Below are 10,936 nucleotides of genomic sequence, written 5' to 3'. Positions count from 1 at the left end.
AAAGTCAACATGAAATGGCATTCACAAACTATTTTATTTTATAGAATGGCTGCAAAGATTAAACAGAAGTTAATAGAAAAATACTTCTCAAAAACCCTAGAAATACAGTGAATTTAAAAATGAATGGCTAATCATATAGAATCCTTTATGTAAACTGAATCAAACATATAAAAAAAGTCATTTTTTATGATTGTTGATTGTATAGACACACACAGTTTAAAAATTCCCCTTTCATAAATGAAATTCAAGGCATTATTGCAAGGAATATCCCTACACTGGAGGTTGTCAGCGTTTATGAAAAACACTCTGAAAGTTGATGACTCACTTTCAGACACACTTTATGCATGTGTGAGTGTACAAGTCAGTTGTGGGTGTAAACTTGTGACGTTTCGGAACTTACCATTGTGGTTTCACATGTGAGCGCTCCAGACGGCCCTCGCAAACTTAAAGCTTTTCTTTAGAAGCAGCTCTGCTAGAGAAGATCTTCATTCTCAGCATCAGACAATTGTGTCAAGTGTGTAGTACAGAATGAGGCTGGTGCATGGATTGGTCCTGCTTTTGGCTGTCTCAGTTCTGGCTGCAGGACACGGTGTGGAATCTGGATGCCAGGACTGGAGTATGGTGAAGGATTCCAAAAACGTGTGCTGTAAGAGGTGTAAACCAGGTGAGTTTTAACCCCAAGGGTATGACACCACTAAGAAAGGGAATAATGGTGCCACTGATGTGCAATACAGCTAAGTGAATTTTAGCCAGATCAGTTACTGCATTTCCATAGGACTTTTATGGCATTTTTTGCAACATCAAAAGTGAAAACAGTAGAATTCAGGAGGCATTAAGGCATGAGTCATGACTTAAAGATGATCTTGGGAAGAATGTAAACATTTGTAAAAGTGTATTACTAGGTCACAAAAAGAGTATGAATGCATGAGACTGAAAAAAAGAGATGGAGAGGAAAAGATGTGTTAATGGAACTCTCCCTACTTGCAAAAAGGTGCCATCGTATTACCAAAGTCATTTAGGACATATTACCATGGTAATACCATTTTTTGGACACATGCCATGGTAATAGTCAAGTCATATTTATTTGTATAACGCTTTTCACACATCAATGCACATTGTTTCAAAGAACCCTGATGCTATTTAAGTCCTCATTGTGCGATTATAACGAATAACAATAAAATCATGCCTTTAAAATTAGTCTTTAGGCCCCAAGTGAGCAGGCCAAAGGCGACTGTCGCAAGGAACACAAAACTCCATAAAATGTAGATAATGGAGAAAAATAACCTCAGGGGAAACCAGGCTGTTCCCCTCTGGCTAAACAGCATGAGTAAAATGCCAGTGCCAATATTAGTTTTCTATGTGTAATACAAGTCTTGTTTTAAATAAGTAAACTGAGTAGATGCTGGTGGCTAATATTTAAACTAAAGGATTTTGTACGAACAATAAGATTAATGATTAAGTGTCTATGAATTCCATCTCAAATTGTCTGCAGAAGTGCACAGGGATGCAGTGTCCATTTTAATACCATGTTTTTGGACATGTACCATGATAAAATCTTGGTTTTTTTTTGGACATGCACCATGGTAATACCATGTTTGTGGACATATACCATGGTAAAACCTTGTATTTTTTTTTTTTTTTTTTTTTTTTTTGGACATGCACCTTGGTAATACCATGTTTTTGGACATGTCTCATGATAATAACGTGTTTTTTTGGACATGTATCATGGTAATACCATGTTTCTGGACACATACCATGGTAATACCATGTTTTTGGACATGTCTCATGGTAATAACACGTGTTTTTTTTTTGGACATGCACCTTGGTAATACCATGTTTTTGGACATGTCTCATGATAATAACGTGTTTTTTTGGACATGTATCATGGTAATACCATGTTTCTGGACACATACCATGGTAATACCATGTTTTTGGACATGTCTCATGGTAAAACCTTGTTTTTTTTTTGGACATGTACCTTGGTAATACCATGTTTTTGGACACATACCATGGTAATACCATGTTTTTGGACATGTCTCATGGTAATAACACGTGTTTTTTGGATGTAATATGTTAATACATTATTATTTTTTATTTATTTATTTATTTTTTGGATATGTACCATGGTAATAAAAATGTTTTGGTCATGTATCATGGCAATACAATGTTTTTTGGACATGTACTATGGTAATAAAATGTTATTGAACATGTGCCATGGTAATATCTTGTTTTTGGACATGTAGCATGGTAATACCATGGTATTCTTTGAGTACCATGTAAATGTCATGGTGTATGAATTTGGTAATCATTCAACACTATGCATGGTAAATATCAGAGTACCATAGTATTATCATCTGATACCATTACAGTATAACAGTATAAATAACAAAGCACTCAGTCCCTATGTAAATGCACAGTAACATGAAGATAAATACTGTATAAAGTGAGATGCAATTTTCCACCCCTCCACACATACACACTTTGAGACTTGAGATGAGAGGATGCGGTACAAATGTGACAAACGTGATCATGTGAAACACAAACCACAACAGACAGCTTCATTCATTTTTACTTCATTTACTTCAAAGTTTTACTTTCAATTTGGTTCTCATATATTCAGCAGGCTCGAAGACCACTGACTCATAAAATTTGTACCTTGTCTGTGTTTGTTGCAGGAAATCGGCTTGTCACTGCCTGTGGTCCAGACCCAAAGGCTTTGTGTACTCCATGTGAAAACGACACCTATATTTCAGACTCAAACCAGAAGATCTGTCTCAGATGCAATCAGTGTACAGGTACAGTGTATGATATGAATGTTTTAACGTGCACAAAAAACACTTTTCCTCCACTGGGTCAAACGGTTCTGAGCACATACTGTAAGTAAAGATTACAGTAGCATTTCCACTTGTGCACGGTTCGGTCCTGGTGGAACCCTTGTAATGACGTGGCGACTCACAATTGGTCACTTGCTCATTCAGTCCAATCTAATCCTGATTTTAAAGCACACCGATATGAAAAAACAACAACAACAAAAAAAAACAATCGTGCTGACAAGCCCAGATTGGTATGGAACGGCACGGTTCCCCAACTAAAACCATTTGGCTTGGTGATGGAAAAGTGGCTTTAAGTACCCATAAACTGACCCCTAAAATATTAATAGTGCTTTTGACAAATGTTTAATTATTTAGAACTCACAAGAGATGAAGAAAGTCCTTTCCCCCCCAACCCCACCCCGAATTTCAGCTAGTAAGAAATTAATTATCGATATCTGTAATTGCATTTTGAACAGGAGTGAATGACAGATTGACAGATCATTGTGAAATTCTACTAGTGGAAATGCAGTTACATATATCAAGAATTAAGGTTTTATTAGTTGAAATTCCATTTTTGATATCAAGAATGTTTTTAGTTTTTTTTTGTAAGTAAAGATGTCATTTTTTATATGAAGAATGTTTTACTAGTGCAAAACAAATTACTGGTGTTAAAACTTAAAAGATATCTGTAATCATATCCTACACATGATTAAATGTCAAAATGGCTTGCCATTGAAATCTGTTTAACAGCATTAAGGTTCTCAGGGTTGTCTAGAGTTACTGCTTTCTCGTGCCATTTTCTCATGATGGCTTGTTGTAAAGGTTTTACATTTTATAAAACACTGTGTAAAAAAAACTAAAAACAATCAATTTAAGGTCATTTTTATTTTAGTTTTGGAGTTATGAAAAAGTATTTTAGTTTAGTTTAAACTTTTTCCAACCATGTTAGCTTATGATTTTTTTTTCTTTTTTTTTTTCAGTAAGCGAAAAGGTTCTCATTGTTTTCTTTTTAGTTTTCATGAAAAATAATAATACAACTGCTTCAGTCATATCAGTGGGATAGAAAAAGCTGCTTTATTCTACAGAACATGTAAGGGTGGCTACCATGTTGAGATAACAAGACTGACGAGTTCTTCTCTGCTTCTCTTCTGCTCCAGGTACATTGCAGGTCAAGGAGAAATGTACTGCCAGCAGCGACACAGTTTGCGAGTGTTCTCAAGGATTTCGCTGTGGAGATAGCAAGTGCTCCTTCTGTGTTATAGAGTGTAAGAAGGGACATCAGCCTACTAAAAACAGTGAGTCCAGAATAGGTTCTACATTTTTTATATCAATAATCATTATTAATCTATACTGAGTGTAAGATGTTCACTGTCTCTCATATGAATTCAGGAACATGTGAGCCATGTCCTCCAAGTACATACAATGACCAAATCCATCACCACTGTATCAACTGGACCAGGTTTGATCCGTTTAACTTTAAAGTGTTTTTTTTGTGCATTCTTTCTGGAAACTTTAACCCACAAAATTATTTTGACACTTAAGTCACTTTTAAAAAGTATTTATATTATTGCATTAAATACAAAATATCTAACAGAATATTGAGCTGTTAAAAATGGGCTACGGGGCCTGGGTAGCTCAGTGAGTATTGACGCTGACTACCACCCCTGGAGTTGCGAGTTCGAATCCAGGGCGTGCTGAGTGACTCCAGCCAGGTCTCCTAAGCAACCAAATTGGCCCGGTTGCTAGGGAGGGTAGAGTCACATGGGATAACCTCCTCGTGGTCGCGATTAGTGGTTCTCGCTCTCAATGGGGCGCGTGGTAAGTTGTGCGTAGATCGCGGAGAGTAGCATGTGCCTCCACATGCGGAGTCTCTGCAGTGTCATGCACAATGAGCCACGTGATAAGATGCACGGATTGATGGTCTCAGAAGCGGAGGCAACTGAGACTTGTCCTCCGCCACCCGGATTGAGGTGAGTAACCGCGCCACCACGAGGACCTACTAAGTAGTGGGAATTGGGCATTCCAAATTGGGAGAAAAGGGGATTCAAAAATAAATTAAAAAATGGGCTAAACATTTATTTATATACTACATAGTACATGTCATATTCTGCATCCTTTGATCAACAGATGTACGCAGCCTGACCAGCAAATAATTGTTCCTGGAAAAGCAGAGTCTGACGTAATCTGTGGCCCTAAAAAGGAAACAAACCAAACCACGTTACCACCAGATAACAAACCAACAGTGTCACCGCCGAGCAACACAGACAGTATGTATGGCAAAAATATAAGGCTGAGAAATAAGAGGCCATTCCAGTTACCATAACTGACCTCTCTGATAATCTGGCTTGTACAGAATTTGCACCCTCTGAACTCCTCAGATTTCTGCAGAATTGAAATGCACAAATTTTCACAAATCTTGCATGTTTGTTTATAAATACTTATCCTTTCAGCTACCAATAAGAGGGTAGTACTCTCAGCTCTGTTTAACACATTTAACCATGTTAGAGTCAAAGTCAAAAGTCAAAAAGAAGTTCGAAACAGCTGAGCGACAACATACTGTTTGCGAACATTTAGAGACCGGCCACACCACCGGGGAAGGCTTTTAGAGGAGAATTTAAATATGAGGTCTCAAGACTACATGTAAAACATAAACTAATAAGACATTAAAATGTGTTATCAATGACTTCATGCTTCATTCTATGAGCAGAATTCACACGAGATCAGTAAAAGAAGATGTTTAAACTATTCGATGATGATTAAAAAGTAATATATAAGCAGTAAATAATGTGTAATTTGTCATGTTTATCTTTTGCATTCATGGAGCTAATACACTAACATGCTACACGCAGACATATTATACACCGATTACACTCTTTGTAATTTATGATGACACAGATACTACTGCAAAGATGAGTGTATAAAAGAGTGTTAATAGGTAGAATTCAGACAAAATAATGATGATAGGCATATCTTACTTTGGGAAGATGTGTGAATGGTGTTGCAGATGGCACATGAGTGAATGGGCACTTAAGAGTATTTGAGTAGATTTAACAAAAAAATCTTATGACATGTTCTAGGAAAATGTCGCTAAACAAGCTCGCTAAAAACTCTGCACGCTGGTGTGTTCATGTTGACTGATCTTAACTGACTGAAGGGTGGAGTTCCAGGTGACACCTACCAATGACATGGAACAATGTCAGTAAGAAGGTGTTTAGCAGCAGTTTTCCTGAAAGTTCGCCCTGCTGAGCTGTTACAATCAACAAAAATGAACTCTGAAACACCTTCGTTTTGGCCAGATTTTGCTCTAGATGTCACACCTGTTCTTTCTTCGATTTCGTATGAAGTGTGCAGAGGCCTTAAACATTGAGGGGGGAGCCAATCTCCCCAGATCAATATTAAAAGAAGTGACCCCTCCAATCTGGAATGTATTTGGTTACATTGTTGTTTAAATTCAATCCACATAATTCAGCAATTTTTTCCCCGAAATCCCAGAAAATGCAAAAAAAAAAAGTCCATAAATTCAGTCTGGACCTGACAACACTTTGCAGAACAGGGTTTTTGTACAGGTCCTTAAATTGGTCTTACCTTTTCAGATTTCAGCTGGACTATACAGATACCAGATTTCGGATACTGTCAATGTTAATTTAAAAAGTTACATTCAAATGATTCACTCATTATTGCCTTTTTGAATTTCTTCACCACAGATGTCACATGTATTCTCATCAGTTTCGGGCTGCTCTGTATAACAATACCTGTGCTTACAATCCTATACCTGGAGTGGAGAAGAAGAAAGGCAACCCACAAACCCCCTGGAACAAAAGAACCACTAAATGGTAAAAGTTCTTGCCAATTATGCCTGTTCTCTTATTTACATTTATATTGCCAATTTATAGTTTATAACAATTAGTCCTTAATTTATTAGGGTGAATCTCACAAAACCTGTTCTTTTTAATTAAGACAATACTTACAATGTAACCATATTTTATAAATAAGGATATAAAAATGTAGATATTAATATTTTTTCAAGTTACAGTAATGAGTGAATTTTGTGTTCCACAATGTAAAAATTGTTGGTCAGGTAACCTAAAAAATGTGCTTCATCTGGTTCCATCTAAAGTAACTAGTTTTGTTGAAGTCAAAAATCTTATTTAATATGACTAAATCAACCTGAATAAATTAGGTACACCAACAAAAGTATATATTTTTTCAGAGTAACCCTATAAAACCTAGCATATCATCTTTGATATATGATTTTCTAAAGCCTCTACTGTATGTCATAAATATGATCAATACTTTGCTGAAAAACACTTTAACTCATGGATTAAATTAATCATCATGGCTGACTGTGAATAGTGAATTTTATAAAATGAATTGCCCAGGAGGATGATGACCTTTAAAATCTATTTTCATATTTTTCGATTTTTATTTCATATGTCAGGCTTAAGTAGAAATAATAGAAATAACAGTAGAAATAGGTATTAACTGCTGGTTTTATATATATATATATGTATATACATATATATATGTTTCACAAAAGCATTTGTCTTAAGATGGTTATTTATATCTTCAGCTTCAGTGTGACAATAGGAAATATAAATGTTAGACTCACAATCATTACTTTTGCAAATAGAAAAGATTAGACTAGAAGAACAGGGAGCCCTGTATCAGATGTCATGGCCCCCACAAAGCCCCCCCACTGAACATCGTGTCAGTCTGAAAAACTGTGTCCAGGTGTACCTAGGAGAATTGATGCTGTTTTAAAGGCAAAGGTGGCCACACTAAACATTGATTTAGCTTTTTTACGTTTACTGGACTTTGTATGACATTAAGTGATGAAAACTATTTATGTCATTATTTTTTTAAGACATCCTCACTATGCAACATTTTTCACAATTGCCTAAAACTTTTGCACAGTACTGTGTATATATATACAGGTGCATCTCAATAAATTAGAATGTCGTGGAAAAGTTCATTTATTTCAGTAATTCAACTCAAATTGTGAAACTCATGTATTAAATAAATTCAATGCACACAGACTGAAGTAGTTTAAGTCTTTGGTTCTTTTAATTGTGATGATTTTGGCTCACATTTAACAAAAACCCACCAATTCACTATCTCAAAAAATTAGAATACATCATAAGACCAATAAAAAAAACATTTTTAGTGAATTGTTGGCCTTCTGGAAAGTATGTTCATTGACTGTATATGTACTCAATACTTGGTAGGGGCTCCTTTTGCTTTAATTACTGCCTCAATTCGGCGTGGCATGGAGGTGATCAGTTTGTGGCACTGCTGAGGTGGTATGGAAGCCCAGGTTTCTTTGACAGTGGCCTTCAGCTCATCTGCATTTTTTGGTCTCTTGTTTCTCATTTTCCTCTTGACAATACCCCATAGATTCTCTATGGGGTTCAAGTCTGGTGAGTTTGCTGGCCAGTCAAGCACACCAACACCATGGTCATTTAACCAACTTTTGGTGCTTTTGGCAGTGTGGGCAGGTGCCAAATCCTGCTGGAAAATGAAATCAGCATCTTTAAAAAGCTGGTCAGCAGAAGGAAGCATGAAGTGCTCCAAAATTTCTTGGTAAACGGGTGCAGTGACTTTGGTTTTCAAAAAACACAATGGACCAACACCAGCAGATGACATTGCACCCCAAATCATCACAGACTGTGGAAACTTAACACTGGACTTCAAGCAACTTGGGCTATGAGCTTCTCCACCCTTCCTCCAGACTCTAGGACCTTGGTTTCCAAATGAAATACAAAACTTGCTCTCATCTGAAAAGAGGACTTTGGACCACTGGGCAACAGTCCAGTTCTTCTCCTTAGCCCAGGTAAGATGCCTCTGACGTTGTCTGTGGTTCAGGAGTGGCTTAACAAGAGGAATACGACAACTGTAGCCAAATTCCTTGACACATCTGTGTGTGGTGGCTCTTGATGCCTTGACCCCAGCCTCAGTCCATTCCTTGTGAAGTTCACCCAAATTCTTGAATCGATTTTGCTTGACAATCCTCATAAGGCTGCGGTTCTCTTGGTTGGTTGTGCATCTTTTTCTTCCACACTTTTTCCTTCCACTCAACTTTCTGTTAACATGCTTGGATACAGCACTCTGTGAACAGCCAGCTTCTTTGGCAATGAATGTTTGTGGCTTACCCTCCTTGTGAAGGGTGTCAATGATTGTCTTCTGGACATCTGTCAGATCAGCAGTCTTCCCCATGACTGTGTAGCCTAGTGAACCAAACTGAGAGACCATTTTGAAGGCTCAGGAAACCTTTGCAGGTGTTTTGAGTTGATTAGCTGATTGGCATGTCACCATATTCTAATTTGTTGAGATAGTGAATTGGTGGGTTTTTGTTAAATGTGAGCCAAAATCATCACAATTAAAAGAACCAAAGACTTAAACTACTTCAGTCTGTGTGCATTGAATTTATTTAATATACGAGTTTCACAATTTGAGTTGAATTACTGAAATAAATGAACTTTTCCACGACATTCTAATTTATTGAGATGCACCTGTATATATTTGTTTGGGAGATCAGATGTGACCTGGACTCCACTTTGTGACATTCACCTGTTAGCAGACATTGTTTAAAGGCTCATGTCTCTCTCTGTTCAGCAGGGCAAAATCAGAGGTCTCTTCCTGAAGAGTGCAGCTTCTGTTTTCCGCAGCAGGAACACGGCAGCAGCAGTAGCAGCAGTCAGAGCTCGATGGCGTCGCTGGTCTCAGAGGACAAGATCATGCCTTTAGAAGCATGAAAATGTTTTACTCTGTGTGTGTTTGTAGCAAGATGACCATTATTTAACATTCACCTGTTGAATGATCTGTGGATATGTACTGTAGAATATGTTTTATTTGTATGATGTGATTTATTTGGTGAATCCTACTTGACAAGCTATACTACTGGATTCACAGTCTTTCTATGTTTATAAAACTTTTGTTGACTTTGAAGGAGAATGTGCTACTTTTTTTGAAAGAAAACATTTTGAACAGAATTGTTTGCTCAGGGTTACCATTTAAAAAAATAAACTTTTTTCTAGAGGATGTGCTTGGCTAAATCTTGAAGATGTTTAATACTTGGGTCTTATTGAAGCTTACCATGATTTCAGTAAGTAGAACATGTACCATTATAAACATTCATATGATGATCAGATTTTAGGGTAGGGCTGAGACACTCTTGCAGAGTTGGCTAAATCATTTCAAATCGTACCAATTCGTACGACTTTTACAACCTCAAATCAAGTCATTTTTATTTGTATAGCCCTTTTCACAACACACATCATTTCAAAGCAGCTTTACAGAAAATCAGGCTTTATCAGAAAATTAAATTAGGACACTACAGATATTACAGAGTCGAGAGAATTGTGTCATAAAATAAATAAATAGTTAAATAATAATTGTATTTCGAACCCCAGTGAGCAAGCCAAAGGCGACTGTGGCAAGGAACACAAAACTCCATAAGATGTTGGTTAATGGAGAAAAATAACCTTGGGAGAAACCAGGCTCACTGTGGGGGCCAGTTCCCCTCTGGCTAACAGCATGAATATAATGCCAATATTACTTATGTGCAGTGCAAGTCATGGTTTAAAATTATTAAACTAAGTAAGTGTTAAGGGTCAGTGTTTAAAGATTTTGTAAGAACAGTAAGATTAATGACTAATGTCTTTGAAGTTTATCCTGGATTAACTGCAGAAGTTCACATACAGGTGCATCTCAATAAATTAGAATGTTGTGGAAAAGTTCATTTATTTCAGTAATTCAACTCAAATTGTGAAACTCGTGTATTAAATAAATTCAATGCACACAGACTGAAGTAGTTTAAGTCTTTGGTTCTTTTAATTGTGATGATTTTGGCTCACATTTAACAAAAACCCACCAATTCACTATCTCAACAAATTAGAGTATGGTGACATGCCAATCAGCTAATCAACTCAAAACACCTGCAAAGGTTTCCTGAGCCTTCAAAATGGTCTCTCAGTTTGGTTCACTAGGCTACACAATCATGGGGAAGACTGCTGATCTGACAGATGTCCAGAAGACAATCATTGACACCCTTCACAAGGAGGGTAAGCCACAAACATTCATTGCCAAAGAAGCTGGCTGTTCACAGAGTGCTGTATCCAAGCATG

General features: G+C 36.9%; 1 protein-coding gene across 2 annotated transcripts; it reads left to right on the top strand.

The window, feature by feature from the left end:
- Window positions 1-402: 402 nt before the first annotated feature.
- On the top strand, window positions 403-10,539 carry tnfrsf9b (tumor necrosis factor receptor superfamily, member 9b). 2 transcript variants are annotated; one of them, XM_051675850.1, is made up of 7 exons: window positions 403-664; window positions 2,676-2,795; window positions 3,971-4,108; window positions 4,203-4,272; window positions 4,941-5,080; window positions 6,518-6,646; window positions 9,429-10,539. In XM_051675850.1, the coding sequence occupies exons 1-7, from the start codon at window positions 529-531 to the stop codon at window positions 9,563-9,565; spliced, it is 870 nt and encodes a 289-aa protein (XP_051531810.1). In that variant the 5' UTR covers window positions 403-528; the 3' UTR covers window positions 9,566-10,539. The 2 variants fall into 2 exon arrangements, with proteins under 2 accessions (XP_051531810.1, XP_051531809.1); XM_051675849.1 differs by having other exon boundaries at window positions 9,426-10,539.
- Window positions 10,540-10,936: the final 397 nt, after the last annotated feature.

This window comes from Myxocyprinus asiaticus, chromosome 37 (genome assembly GCF_019703515.2).
Source record: "Myxocyprinus asiaticus isolate MX2 ecotype Aquarium Trade chromosome 37, UBuf_Myxa_2, whole genome shotgun sequence".
Lineage (NCBI taxonomy): Eukaryota > Metazoa > Chordata > Actinopteri > Cypriniformes > Catostomidae > Myxocyprinus > Myxocyprinus asiaticus.
Note: the sequence above shows the minus strand (reverse complement) of the source record. Positions and strands in the feature narration are given on the sequence as shown.